At 38.5% G+C, this 15,741-nt stretch overlaps 1 protein-coding gene across 6 annotated transcripts in view; it reads left to right on the top strand.

The window, feature by feature from the left end:
* PTPRG (protein tyrosine phosphatase receptor type G) overlaps positions 1–15,741 on the top strand; it is a 735,254-nt gene that overhangs the window by 672,215 nt on the left and 47,298 nt on the right. For all 6 annotated transcript variants that reach the window (XM_024244436.3, XM_024244435.3, XM_063722016.1 and 3 more), the window contains one exon: positions 9,212–9,303. In XM_024244436.3, the coding sequence (XP_024100204.1) occupies positions 9,212–9,303 (92 nt within the window). The remainder of the gene's footprint in view (positions 1–9,211; positions 9,304–15,741) is intronic.

The raw sequence follows: 15,741 nt of genomic DNA, 5'->3' as shown, positions 1-15,741 counted from the left end.
GATTGAACCATTTGTTTTTCTGTAAACTGTTTATATCTTTTGCTTATTTTTTCTTTGAGTTATTGGTCTTTTTCTAATGAAGAGAGATAATCCCTTGGTAGCAATGTGGGTTGCAAATATTTTTTCCCAATTCATAGTTTACTTCTTAACTGTATTTATGATTCTTCTTTGATGTTTATATAATCAGATTTATCTATATTTTCTGCTTTGTTTTCTAGATTTTGAGTTTTCTTTTAAAAGTCTCTCCATTCTGAGGTTATTCTTTTTTAAAATTACTTTTATAGTTTCAAATTTTAATAGTAAATTCATTTGGAATTTAACCTGGTTGATCGTGTGATGTCTGAATCTACTTTTTTTCCCCCCCAAGATGGTCTCAAGTATTTTAAAAAAATACTGCAATCTGGGGCTTAGTGAAGAGGCGTATAATACCTTCTTAGATCCTTAAAATATCACTCACAGCAAAATACAGTCAATCAGTATATTAACAAAATAAGGAGTTGCCAAGAGGCTTTTACCCAGACATTTTAGATTATAAATACTGAAAAATATGTGCAGTAAATATAATGTGAATTTCATTTCTTACCTCCTCCCCAAAATGAGTTGGACTATCACATCACCATTAACCTTCCAAAATCAGTGGGATATTGTGTCAGTGCCTTAAAACTGTGGCAAATGAGGTGGAGAGCCCCTCAAGCCTCAGTCCAGATGTTCAGAATATTCCAGTCTAGGGTCTGAAGGGTGAGACAGCCACTTTAAAGCCCCTGACTTCAAGCCTTCTTTTCTAGGTAATAGCTGGAAGTTTTGGGAAGTAGTGTCCAGGGCTCACTTTCTCAAAGCCAGCTATAATATAAGAACTGTCACGGTCTCATCAAAATGTGGTTTCTGAAGAGACCTTTTCTCTCCTATCTCCTGGAAAGTATTACCAGTACTTCAGTCAGACCTAGGTATCTGCAAGGATTTCTTGGCAAACTTAATGCCTAGCTAAGAGAATATAGTTTTGAGACCACTTTTGTGCCTATAATTTATCATTTTCTCCCACCTTCCTAAAGATGTTAATTGCAGGCAATTTGAATCATCCAATAAAATTCTCACTGTGGGAATCAAATTTTTGTCACTTCTGACTGTACCAAAAGTCGACTAGGCCATCTCTCCTATTCATGTGAAATCCAAAATATTTTTGAAACATTCTCTCCTCGTTTTAGTATCTGTTTCCTCTTTCACACCCCATCCATCATTGCGTGATTTTGTTCTCTTTTCTCTTCCCTTTTCCCTTTCTCTCTCCTCATATCTGTTAAGCCCTGCTTATCTAAGGTATGACAGCCATATGCCCTGGGACTTCCACAGCCCTCATGTGAAACTTGCCATTTGATTATCCCCCAAAGCACATTGACATTTGTCAAATCTCACGCCCCCTTTTATGATTTGGAAAATATGGCCACTAGAAACATATTTTGGTTTGAGTTTTTCTTTTGAGAAGATCCCTTCCGGAAGAGATACTACAAGTGTAAACTGAGTTTTATAAACTGAATCACTTAACATGCCATAAAGGAAACTTAACAGCAAGTGAGTTGTTGTATATGAAAAATCTCAACTTAGAACTTACATTGGGCTCCTTTCCAAGTGGAATCCCGGAGTTATTTCAGACACTCCTCTTTGAGGAAAAGCCCAACAACGCCTACAGCCTTTTTCTTTTATTGTTGTATTTGTCACTTCAATTTCTTGAAACATTTTGCCCTAATAAATCAATCCATGCCTTTTTAATACAGCTCTCAATCATCTTCCTTGAAGGCATGTGAACATTTTCAGCTTTCTATTTGTAAGTGGCTCTTATTCATGCAGGGTTTACTACAACAGATCCATTTACAAAAGTAAATATTAATGCGATTTCTTTTCTTGACAGCATGAAAATAAATGGGATTATTAGCGGGTATGCCACTGTAAATTTAAATGAGGACAGTGTGTAAATCAGTTAAGATTATATAATTAATATTCAGCGGCAGCTCAGCTAACTGCCCTCTCTAGTCTGCAATTAGAATTTGAGCTACACACTGCTAATAAACTCTTTGTCACCCTGATGTGATTATAGAACCATTGAGTTTAATTTGAAGACAGTCACTTGGTTTCTAATTCCTATATACCAACAATCAGTTAGTTCATGATTCTGGGTTTTCATATGAGTCTGGAGGCCACATTGTGGTCCTCCACCCTGCCCATGTCCAGTAGTCATGGTGTTGTTCAGGGCAGTGTTGTAGTAAGTGGAGGACCCTGGATGAGAACAGTGTGACATCCCAAGCTTCTCAAAGTGGGTGTACATGTTGACCCAGATGTCTGTAAACCTCAGGAACCCCTTTTTCCTGTAAGCAGGTTTGGAGACCTACCTTTTAAGGAGGTTATTTTGTTTGTTTTTTAATACAGCAGTGTTGTGTGGAATTCCAGACATTTCTAATTTTCAATCTTTCTGCACTCAAGTTCAGCACTTTGCTTCTGAAAAATATTGGTCACTAAATTATTTCCAGGTTCTTGTCAGAAGGGCAGAAAGAGATATAAGAAAATTGTTAGCTCATATCAGAGGTTATCTAAACAGGTTCCCAGAAAAACAGAAGCCACAGAAGAAAAGGCCTTTATGCAGAAATTTGGTCATTCTGGGTATTCTTCCTTAAGAATGTATCAAAATTCCTGGGTGGAAATGGGGGGTCAGAAGTCTAGAGGGTTTTTTTTTGTTTGTTTTGGTTATTTTGCTACATTTTGTTTGGGTAGTAAGTCTCTATAACTGGAATTTTATTAATACTTATAAAGGACTGTCAGAGCAGCTGGGCGTGTGTGTGTTTCATTAGTCAAGAAGGCCAATTAAACATACTGGAACCTGTCATGTGCTGGCAGTGTATATTTTTCAGCAGGGAGCTCAGGGACTTGATGTTGACAGCTGATAGTGGCCGATGTGTTTCACATCCTGACTAAAAGATGTACTCTGCACGTAGTGTGTGCTCTGTTTTCCCAAGAGTAGACTTTATCTTTAAAGAGGTCTTTATCCTTAAAATATCTCCCTTATTTGAAAGCATGGAAGGTTATTTTTAGAAATTTCAGTCCAAGAGAAAATATTCTTAATCATAAGCTTCATGTGTCCCATGTGGGCTTTTAAGAAGCCATGCATACTTGCACATTCCTACCATCGGGGCTTCAGACACTGTACGGATCTGGACCACAGGTGTGGGTTGTGGGCTTGAGACCCAGAAAACTGCTAACCAGACGCCATACAGATTTGATCAGCTGCTATCACACATTACCCTCTGGACTTCCAAGCAAACCCTTCTAAGAAATCTTTTGAAGATATATGAGCCCATGTTTGGTTTTCTAAAAGGGGATGAATGAATGGAGAGTAACATAGGAAGCTTGCTTCCACTCTGCTACTTGGAACTTTCTATAGAAATGTGCATAGATCTAATATGTTAGTCATCTTTGGTCAAGCACCAGAAGCACTTGGGTAGCATTTAGGGCTATGCTGTAAGAAAACTGCATTCTTTTGAACAGGGACGCTCATTCGGAGAGGCAAAATGCTTACTCTGTGAGAGGCATATGAGAAATGGGATCAACTTAGGGACCAACAGATTCACATTTCCCGTTTCACTTTCATTCTGTCTCACATACCCACTGAGTTTGAACTGAGGAAATAACTTGTGCAAACTGAGCTCTTTCTTGTACCCATCTGGGAGCATTCAGTGAATGTTTCATGTAAGTCCCTCTATCTTGGGTATCTTGCTGATGGGGGTGGGCTTTAGAAAGCCATCTAAAACAGTGGTTTTCCAGTTTGTTTAAGTGGCAGGAAACTTGGAATTCAGGATGTCGGAACATCATTATTATTAATAATATTGAAATAAATATTGACAACTTCAATGCCTTCAGAGAAACTGAAATTAATTTTCCTACCAGACAAGTATAGCAGTCCACAAGGGTGGACTCCCAGGAACGATTTTCCCTTTCTCACAGTGGTTCATAATTGGACACAGTACATACCAGAATCCCTAGAGGGAGTCTTGACAATACACAGAGCTATATATACCCCACCCTGCACCTGCTCTGTTAGAATCGTCATGAATGGGGCTTACCCTGCCTGGGTATTCTAAAAGCTCCCTAAGCCAAAGAGGTATGCACTGCTTGTTAATAACCACCATTTGACTGATACTTTACTGATAAGAGAGAGAGAGAGAGACTGAGAGACAGACTGACTGACTGTTCAGGGCCCTCCAAAATTAAGGCATACCTAAATCAGAGAACTTAAAGTGTCAGAAAGATATATGCTGCAAATGTACAACAGGGGAAGCAGAAGATAACTAATTCGGGTCATCACTAGGCCTGTCAGAGTCAGTGAAAATGTTACCTGGCCTCAGTTTCTTAGAGGGCACAGACAGCACCCAGGGGTTGGGGAGGGGATGAGAAGTAAAAGGGCAGAGGTGGAAACATGAAATATATGGTAGGGAAGCATTGGATTATATTTTGCAGTTAAATTTGTAAATATACTTTTTCACTACAAACAAGATCTATTTCATTGATTTCCCTTTTTAGGGTACTTACATATACAAATGTTCACTGAAGAGAAATTATAATTTTAGAAAATGGCTCTTTGTGATCCTAGAAATCTGATTCATTCAGGGAGGGTCTGTAAGGGTAAGTTAGTTGAAAGAGAATTAGACCTAGATAGAAAATTGAAATTGCACGCTCAGTGACACACGTAAGCACTTTGAGAAATTCTTTTTTTTCTTTCTTTCTTTTTTTTTTTTTTTGAGACCAAGTCTCGCTCTGTCGCCCAGGCTGGAGTGCAGTGGTGTGATCTCAGCTCACTGCAACCTCCGCCTCTCAGGTTCCAACGTTTCTTCTGCCTCAGCCTCCTGAGTAGCTGGAACTACAGGCACGTGCCACCATACCTGGCTAATTTTTGTATTTTTAGTACAGACGGGGTTTCACCATCTTGGCCAGGCTGGTCTCAGACTCGTGATCCACCCACCTCGGCCTCCCAAAGTGCTGGGATTACAGGCGTGAGTCACCGTGTCTGGGCAGCGCTTTGAGAAATTCTACCTCCATTCCCCTGAGCTCAAACTTAGAGACAATACTGCCTCCTTACGTAGATCACAGTTCAGAGGTTTAGAGGCATTAAAACTTGCAGTTTTCTTTCCTGTTCTCCAAAACCCCTGCTTTTGCTTTTTTTATTCCTGGATACCTCTGAAGGTCAAGAAGCATAATTTCTCATGGAAATTCCCTGAAATGAGCAAGTTAAAATATAATGTCATGTGATATGCAGCTGCTTTTCTTAGGTATTAAACACAGTGTAGAATTTGTACATGCAAAGGGACCATGTTCATATTGTTAAGGATCATGAAAAGCTGACAACAGACTGACCACCTTCATCAGTCCCTGGCCCAGAGTAGACCCCCCAATAGATAGTTATTAAAGGAATAAATTAAATACCAGCATTGTAATGCCTCCATGAAATGGAAGATTAAGCAAACATTAATAAAGAGGATGCCAGTCTATATTTGTTATCAAGGAGAGATGCATATAGAATGATCTCATTTCGTTTTTTAAAAATAAAACCCCCATGTAGTCCCAGCTACTCAGGAGGCTGAGGCACGAGAGGCGTGAGAATCACGCGAACCTGGGAGGCGGAGGTTGCAGTGAGCTGAGAATGCGCCACTGCACTCCAGCCTGGATGATAGAGCGAGACTCCATCTCAAAATAAAATAAAATATATACTCCCCCAACACCCAGAAAAAAAAAATGGAAAACAGCCCATCTGTGTATATTTGGGTGAGTTTATTATAATAGCCCACAGATTGATCTCCTTGTTCCATTTCTGCTGCCCTCTAATCCATTCATCATGTAGCGGCCAAAATGAGCTTTCTGAAAAAAGCAAATCACACAGTGCCTCTCCATGGATTAAAGCCTTTCATTGACTTTCCCCTGCTCCTAGACACCAATGAAGGTTCTTTGGTCTGCTGGATCTTGCATGATCTGGCTCTGGCCCGCCTCTCCAACCTTGCTTTCCACAGCCTTTCCCTTGCCTCTGGCTTCCTTCCAGTTTCCTAAAATGCGCCAAGCTCCCTCTGCTCTGAGGCTCTTCAACTAGCTGCTTGACCTGCCTAAAATGGTCTTCCTCCAGAGTTTCACAGGGTTAGACCTCCTTAATCAGGCCTCAGCCCAAATGCCACCTCCTCAGTGAAGTCCCTTCCTTCAGCCGACTTCATTTACCACCACATCATTCTTATTTTCTTCATTGCTCTTGACTATTTGAAGCAATTTATTTACTTGTTGTGGATTTTTCCCCATGAAGGCATACATACTAGGAGGGTAGGTGCCTTGTGTGTCTTGTTTATCATTGTGCTCCCAGCTCCTCACTGCAGATGATCAAGGAATAGTCAATAAATGAGGAAAAGTATACAGAGATAGACCTCAAAATATTAATAGTGATCATCACTAGGAGGAAGATTTTTGGGTGTTTTTAATTGATTTTTTTTCTTTTTGTTCATTTGTCTTGCCTAATTTTTCTACAAAGATCATCTGTTGCTTATATAATACTTTATCAATTACTCCAGTGCTTAGCCAGGCTTAAGGAAGTAGTTTTAAGGATTGCAGACAGCGGCGGGAATGTGTTGTCTGCATACTTGATGCTGTGCAGTGGGTGCTGAATAAACATTTGCCAAATCCATTGAAATCTTTATTCTATGGGAAGACATTCCCCACAAAGTTCTGTAGTTAGTTGCCCACCCATATATTTGTGTGGGAGGCAAGTGCCTGATGTGCAGCAAGGTACAGATGCGGAGCTTTGTCTCCCAGGTTTCTGATCCTTATCCCCAGTCGTGTGCTTTTCTCTGGTAATCATGGAGTTATTTTGCTCCAGGGAAAATCCATTATAAACAGCAGCACATGGGGCACTAGAGTGTGATTTGCTTCAGTACACACTGCTTTTTTCACAGATAATGTGGAGCCTGTAGTTCCACATATAACTGAGAGACTGGCTGAACTGTCTGCCTGTCTTGTAGGGAAAAAAAAATCTACAATATAGTATATATATATCCTTTCCAAGTCACTTTAACAGTAACTTGGCCAATAACAATTCTATTTACTAATAGCTTTAAATTTTAGAAGTCTAATAGCCATAATAATTATGGTCTTAAAATCAAAGTTATTTCTTGCATGCATTTGTTTTTTTCAAGTTAAAGGCTAACCCAGTAAATTGCATCCCATTCATCTTAGTGACTTAGAGCACTTATTTGGGCTATTAAGTAGTTGAATAGCTGTCCTCTAACTCAACAGAAGCAGGTTTTCCTTAGCTATGATACTGGATGGTTAAGGCTTTCATTCATTTGTGAAGTCCATAACCTGTGTTTTAACTTTAATGTTACATTCTGGAAATCTGTGCAAATTGGGGAAGGTGGGGGAGGAGAGGAAGGAATCCAAGAGTAGAAAACTTAATAACTAATTTAGAGAGAGAAGGAAGTTGTCTCAAACATCAAAATAATTTGTTTCACATAGATTTCCATTGCTTTACATTCAGAAGATTTGGTTAGCACCAGAGCCCTATAATATTATGTGCATTTTATATCCATGTAGCTTAAGTCTGACTAACTTACGTTCTTCACAAATTTAGGTAAAGGCAGCTAAGCAAAGAGTGATGAAAACTTGTTTTATTATTTATATTATAAATGCTGAGCAATTCATAGGAAAAAAAAAAAACACACTCATTTTTCTTCAGTGCTCTATTAGAGTAGTCCTGGGAGGCGTGTGTCAAGAGTTGTAGTAACTGACGTTCAGAATCTCCTAATGGTATGGAGCAGCAGTCTAGATTGACTCTAGAGCACTATCCAAATGGAAACTGCTTAGAGCTACTTTCCATCTGAAAATAGGCACTGCTTAAAGAACAGCGCTTCATACTATGACATGTGATCATTTCTGATTGCGTGTGGTTATAATAGCCTGTATAAAAGCTGAGATGGAAACATCTTTGTAACTCTGTGGTCTCTTCACTCCCACAGAGATCTTGTTTTTTATAGTTTCTTGATTTTTCTCTAACGTTCCCAACCCTGGCCCCTTCTTTGGCCTCATAGAAACAGGGTATGCCCAATGGAATCATCCCAGGATATTTTTGATTAGATTGAGCAAAGACAACTGTGAAGAAAAGTTGACTTATCTGGTAGTTGGAATACGGGCCCCAGAAAAAGCAAAGCTGTAATGTGTGTAAATGTTGTTTGGTGTGCGACGCCAGAGGAGGAGGACAGATCCCAGTGACACTGTGCACCAGAAGGATGCCGCCTGCTTGGCTAAAAGACCCAGCAGTAGGGCCAGCTATTGTAAAGCCCCTCCGCCAAATGAACAGGGACCCTTCTCTGGTCACAATAGCCATTCACGCTGAGCAGCTTCATTAAATATTCAGCCTGTGCTTCCGGCAGCTCATTAGGGCCGCAATGAGCAGTGACGTGGATGCAGGAAAGCTGAGGGCCAGCCAGCATCGGAGGCAGAGGCTGAGTGAGCTGCTGATGGCTTTTCTCTTCATTGCCTGTCCTATGATGACCAGTGTGTGCTCTCTGCTTTGCTTGAAATACAGGTAAAAAAAACAAACAAGCAGATGACACTGAAGGGCTTCAAGACCTTGTCTCAGATGTTGTCTGGCAAGGGCCTCTGATTCTGAGTGCTTGCCTTCCTGAAGCCCTCTGACCCCTTTAAAGAGCTGTCTGAGGCTTTGGGGGCCTTTGCTAAGCATGAACAATGTGGTGCTATTGTGTACTTGGGCTGTTTGATGACGATGTTGGAAGGGGATACAAGGTGTGGTTTTGAACTTGGTGCTGGGGATTTAGAATAGCAAATTATTCCTCTGTAACGTATCAAATTTAGAAATATTGTGAGATAACCCTAGCAGTCTGTGTGGTAGGTTTACTCTCTACCATGTTTTCACGTATTTGAGTAGTTAAATACTAAGCCTTTCCCTTTGAACTGTCAGGTTGGATGCGGTGATGATAAAAAAAAAAAAAGGATATTCTTTAGCAATTTTGGGCCCTTCCAACAGGCTGAATGTTGTCTTTGTATCTTGTTACTTTTACATGAGTTTACCCTCAGTGCTGTGTGATGTTTAAAGCTGGGAAGATCTGTAAAATAAGAATTAAAAGAAGATGAACTCAAATAAAGTATATTCTATTATTGACATGTTTTTCTCTTTTCTACACAGAAAATGTTTTCAGACTGCTCATTTCTATGTGGAAGACAGCAGTTCACCTCGAGTGGTCCCTAATGAAAGTATTCCTATTATTCCTATTCCGGGTAAGTAAGACACTGCTCTTATTTCCAATGGGCTAATTGTTTTTCTCTTTTATTCTCAGTTTTATGTGATAAAACGACAAAATATTTTATAGCCTTTTAAAGCTTGCCCAGTATAAGATATCCTTAACTAAGAGTAATTTAATGCACACTCCTTTACACATCTGCAAAGTAATAAAACTCTCTTTAGAGGAACAAATAACTGAGTTAATGTAGTATACAGTCATATGCAGGAAAGGGAAGTACAGTAGAAAAAAGGGAAAAACCGTACAAAAACATTCTTAGTATCTACTTGGACTAAATTTCATTTGCATAGGCAATTTGTGCTTATATTTTTAAATCACAATTTGTGACACATTTTTTACAGGTGATATTTTTCTAAGATTCTTTCCTCTAAAATCATGTATCTTAATGTTCAAAGTTTCGGTTCTTATGATGGTTGTGTGGAAATAGAGGGATACATTACTGGTCTGGTGGATATTTCACTTTTCCTCTAGTAAGAAGATAAAGCACTTGGTTAGTGTTGGAGTAGGGAATAATGGAGTGTACACTGTAGTGAATCCTAGCAAATGCCATATAGACATTTAGAAGTTCAGCAGTGGGTTAGGTGTAATAGGATGTGGGATTTGAAGATCTCACCCACCATTTTTATTTGGCATCCCTTCTTGTTTGCCAGATTTTAGCTATCTACGTCCTGGTTTCATTATGTGCTTCCAAATACGTATCTTCAGATATTTTAGATACATCTATCCTCTTGACATTACTCTTTTGCAAACAGAAGCATCACTTTGATTATAATGCCACCCCTCCTCCACACCTGAAGCTCCCCCATCCTGCTGATCTGCCCTGTTCTCCATAATGCTTTCCATCAACTAATGTGCTATTTATTTTACTTTTTTGTTTGCTCTCTTCCCACTACAATGAGAGCTTTATAAGGGCAAGTGGCTATATCCTCAGTGCTAAAATAATTCTTGGCACATAGTAGGTATTCTTTAAGTACTTCAATGAATGAACGTTAGAAAAATTTCCTTGAAGTTCTAAAAAGGTCTTGGCTGTGAAACTCAGAGGTACAGTCATTCTTTGGATACCATGGAGAAATGCTTCTATTGTTTGCGGATTGTCACTACGTGTGGTTATGGTTGTGGACTGAATTGCCCTGTTTATGTGTCTGTATATTGCTAAGTCATTAGATATTACTGGGATTGTCCATGTTTTATACATTCTAGTCAGCTTTTCTCACTAAAACTTGTCACACAGAAACAAGAAGATTAACAGAAAGTCTCTGATTATGTTCCTGTTGGAGCATTTTGTGGCTGCTAAACTAATTCCCATAAAGACAGGATAAGTTTTGTGTTACTGTGTGTTCTCCACTAACCCTGCCCCTTTATCCTTGCTGAAGGAAACTACTTTTCCTTTGAGAGTAGAGAAGGCAGACAGGAATCATCAGTTCATCACCATGAAATAAGTAGTTTCATTGAATCTACTGGATTTGCACAATAGTGTGCATATACTTTTTCCTCTTGCTTTACCTACAGTATGTGTTGACCACTGGAAAATTCCTGGCAGCCTTTCTGCCCTCTGACCTGATTTGTCTGACAGACTCAGTTGTTTGGTAGCTGTGTAACTGAAATCCATTTTTAAAGAGTTAAATGGTGAAATACTTACTGGGCTGTTTTTCCATTTCTATTTTCTTTTACCACTGGATTAGGAATCAGAAAACCTAGGTCCACCCTGAAATCTTTGTTCAGTGCCTTAACCTCTCTGAGCCTTAGTTTCCAGAATCTGTAAATTAATTAGGATGCCTATTCTCCTTGCCTTTTGAGGTAACTGTCAAGACCACAGTAGATGATATGTGTAAAAGCACTTTGGAAACCATACATTAAGCCAAAAGTGTAAGCTGTTGCAACTTTCCTTCCCAGATCATGGTACTGGTAATCCCAGCAGTCATGGAGAGAGAGCATTTGTATGACTCTCATGTTAAAATTGTGTCCCTGACACCGAACTACATCCACTAGGTGTGCCCTACCTTGAATCACTCTTCTTTGATATAGGCTTTAGAACTTTCAGTTCACTAGGATCCTCTGAATATGCCTTGCAACACCTTTGAGTAGATATATTAGACCAGAAATTGCTTTTAAATGTTTTCTGTTTCATTCCCAGTTACCTATTTAATTAAGAAGTTAAATACTCAAAACCCAGGGGCATTTCTTTAAATGTGTCTTTTTCCCTTTTAAATATGTTTCTCCTAATTCATACTCACTCACTAGTAATATAACTATATCAAAAGAAGATTGCTTCACATTCTCCACTGAATGAGAAGCCCATGTATTCAGTTGTACCTCAGTTGGCAAGGCGAGGCGTTCTTGACAAGCTGTAACACGTTCGTAAAAATGAATTATTTTAAATGTAAGGCAGTGTGATGTTAAAGGGCTTACCTAGTGAAATGATGAGTGAGGCTAATCTGCTTCTCAGGTCTTCATAGCTAACATAGCCTTACTAGGAGCATACCTAAACAAATCAACTTACTTCACCCTTAACTGAGAGTTACCCTAAATGACCTTTCCTTAAAGAGCTTTCAGCTTGATCACAATCTCTCAGCTTGGTAAATAAAACCCCACAGTCCTATTTAATAGTTACATTTGGAAAATATTTTAATTCACAAAGCACTTTTTAAACAATTCATTGTTCTATTCTTTAGGATTTCTTCTTCTTTAGTTATAGCAGTACAACTGTGTCTCATATAAGGAAAACACAATTCAATTTTTAACAAACTTGTGAGTTATTTTCACTCTACTAAAGCTTTTACCACAACTTTTCTTTAATGGAGACCTCCATGGAATCATTTTAAATGATTTATCTTAGAAATTATCCAATTGTTCTTATTTCTAAAAATAATATGAGATTTATAGAGCTCCTGTGAAGTATTTATTCTACCCATTCAATCTCAGTTATATTTTATGCCTGCTCAAAACCTAAATAACAATAATACTGGACCCCAGATTTAGCAAATTATTTTACCACTTGGGCTCTTCACTCTCTATAATTGATTTTTTTAAAGATATTTGCAGACAACAGACATAACTAGTAAACTGAATCATTATACTGGCTAAAAATATGTGCGGCAGGGTGAAGTTGAAAATTCTAGTACCAAGCTGTTGTAAAAATAGAGCTCCAGGGTCATCACTGTGGAATATGCAATACACTGTGTTCCCAGAGCTTATTTTACAGTTAGCCTCTTCAAAAATTGTTATCTAATAATTATTGAGCTTTACCAACAAAGTATATTATGTTTATTTTCACTATAATCCTATAGAGACAGGTACAGTTGACACTCCCATTTTCTGGATGAAGAAACTGAGGTTCAGAGACTTTTTTTTAATTTGCCCAAGGTTACAGAGCTAAGCAGTGGAGCTAACACTGGAATTATCTCTGTGACTTCAAAGCACAGATGCTTATAAATGGCTCTGCCACCTCTTGGCATACGACTGTGACAGTTTTGATATCTCAAGACTTCAGACTCCTCATTTGGATATTGCTTCATTAAATCAAGGCATTTTCAAATACATGTGAATATTCTGTTTGGTTTTTTCTGAGTTGTTGATCATTAACTTCTCTCACTAGCACTGACCATTTGGTTTTCCATTAAATTCTCTTTCATCCTCCTGGAGGCAATTTCACAATTCTTGGGTTGACATTTTCCCCATATTAAAAAATCTCCCCTCTCATCTCTGTTCTCTACTTATTTTTATTCTCTTCCCTCCTGAGAGAGAGACTCAACTCAGCAAGACATCCATTCCCTGCACAAAAACAGTTCTGTGTGATTTAAATGACTTAGGAAACAAGTCACAGCCATGTTGAATGTTGAACAAATTTAGACACTAACTCAGCAACTTTGGATGATTCTGCTGTGGCTAAAATTCATAAATAAATAGCTTGTATCTTTAAATCCCAAAGCATACGTGGAATCAGTAAGTTATACTGACTTTTGGAAACTATTATAAAATAGGTAAATGATTAAGGAAAGCTTTGCTAACCCTTTGATACTCGTCCCTTTGAGATAGCAGTTTATAGGAGTTTTTGAACAATTTTGAATGACCAGTTTTACTAATTCTAACAGGAATTTAGGATATTCAGTCTGTTCTTCTGATTTAGTATAGCAAAGACAGTGTTTTAAGAATGAAGACTTTTTTTTCCCCCTGGTCTCACCTAACACTTATGCAAAATATGGAAATGCTAGACAGAGACTGTGAATATATATGGTGGCTGAGGTTAATTAGCCATGTTAGAAAAAACTCAAAATGCAAGAGTATTTATCCAGCTTCAAAGAAGTGCTTTTGAGGTTGGCTTCCAATCACTATAAAGGTAGTATCAATTATTTTATCAGATAGATTTTGAATGGTTAGTGCCTGTTCCATGCATCACATATGGGAAAAGTAGGAGCAGGAGAGATAAGTTAAACTGTGACTTCTGCAGGAGAGTGAAGGCGTTTTGACTCAATATATTTCACTAACGGTTTTTCAAAAGAAAATGTTCCCCGGTTACTGGTTTCCCATTGTTTCGGTGTGAGGATAAAGCATAATTGAATGCAGTAACCCAGCTGTCAGTCCCCTCATATGCTTTCCATCTTCTAAAATACTGAAGTGGTCACAAAATTCTGTCTTTAAGATCCATAATATTCTTAACATTGACAGGTACTTATAAAAATCTAGTGACTCAGGAATACTCTTTTGAAAAAACAAACTTGAATATTACAGTTATTAATGAAGCATTCGCTACATTATATTATTCTTTTAGACTTTCATTATATATAAACTTTTAGAAATCAGAACTTAGCTCATGAAATTAACCTGTTATAGAGCATATTGAAAGGGCTTTCCTAAATACGCACACTGTCAGACACAAATGTCCTTACAAATGCTTTTCTCTGGAAATTAGAAAATCTAACTTTCTAATAAGAGCATTACAAAACAAAATGTTGCTGCTAACCAGTAGCTTAGAAATTCAGAAATGATTCATGCCTTTCCAGCAGTTAAAATACATCTTAATAATTTGAAGGTCACTGGCTTCAGCAGGGTGCCAGAATATAAAGGGGTTTTAAACATGCAGTTTAAAACCCTTGGGATTAAACCAACCTTGTTGGCATATTTTATTTATACAGAGATTATCTCCAAAGGAGATTCATTGGTCTTTTGACTATAATGAAGCCCTTTCTTTATTGACTTCATTGTGTCATAAATGAAAAGAGATTTCTTTTTATGGCAGGAAATAAAATGCTCCAACCTCCACAACACTCCATGCATCCTAAGAGCGTGATTTAGACAAAAATCTATTTGTTGTGTCCTAACTCAGGAAATCTTGATAATATCCTTGTATTTCGTATTTGCTTTATCTTCCTAAGTTGACACAAAGGTATTACCAAACACCTTGAGAGGCCTGAACTTGGCCTCTGAGAGACTGAGAGGGCAGACAGGAGGGGCAGGGGGCTGAATTCCTGAAAATGAGGTCTATCCCCTAGAGGTGTGGTTAACAGTACCTGCTAACAGGCCAGTTGTTGGAGCAGGGTGGAGGGAAGGGGGTGGGTAAGGTCTGAACTGCACTGATTTGAGCCAAGTACTATGCTAGGGCTCTGTATGTTTTCTCTGCCCATGGAGATTTGGTTGGAATTTCGGATAGGGTTGAGAGATCTGCCAAGGGTTAAATGAACTTTACAGGGATTGGTCATAGAGTGGGTGACTTAAGGACCTTTGGAATCTTAATGGTATTTATATAAATACCCACACACTTCCAGAGTAAGCAAGAAGGGATATTTTATTAAATAGACCTTAAGTCAATCAACTGCAGCAGCTAAGCATCTTGTCAGGAAGGTAAATGCCGTTAACACTTTATCTACCTGGCATCATCAAGGTGACCAGTCTTCCAGTGTGAATTTTCCAGGTAACTGAAGCTTACCCTCAAAGCCAAAGAATATCATTTCAATCCTTTTTTGCTGAAAAGTTTCTTTTAAATGTAAGCTCTAGGGAGGTAATATAATAAGGAAGAACCCAGGCTTTGGAGTCAGCCTGGCCCTATTACTTGATAATGACAGTAGCCTTGGCAAGCTCCTTGGTCCCTTTTAGGCAGTTTCCTCATCGAGAAAATTAGATTAATCACAGCACCTAGAACATAGGGTTGTGCAAGCAAAGCAAGTAGCACCTAACAATAAATCATAGATATGAAATGTTTACTAAATGCCAGGCACTCTTATAAGTACTTGTGTTACCTTGTTTGCTTTTCATAACACTCTATGAATTATGAAATGTTTACTAAATGCCAGGCACTCTTGTAAGTACTTGTGTTATCTTGTTTGCTTTTCATAACACTCTATGAATTAAGTACTGTTATTCCCATTTTACAGATGAGGAAAGGGAATCAGAGAAGTGGAGTCACACAGTCTGGCTCTGG

Source organism: Pongo abelii, chromosome 2 (genome assembly GCF_028885655.2).
Source record: "Pongo abelii isolate AG06213 chromosome 2, NHGRI_mPonAbe1-v2.0_pri, whole genome shotgun sequence".
Taxonomy (NCBI): domain Eukaryota; kingdom Metazoa; phylum Chordata; class Mammalia; order Primates; family Hominidae; genus Pongo; species Pongo abelii.
Note: the sequence above shows the minus strand (reverse complement) of the source record. Positions and strands in the feature narration are given on the sequence as shown.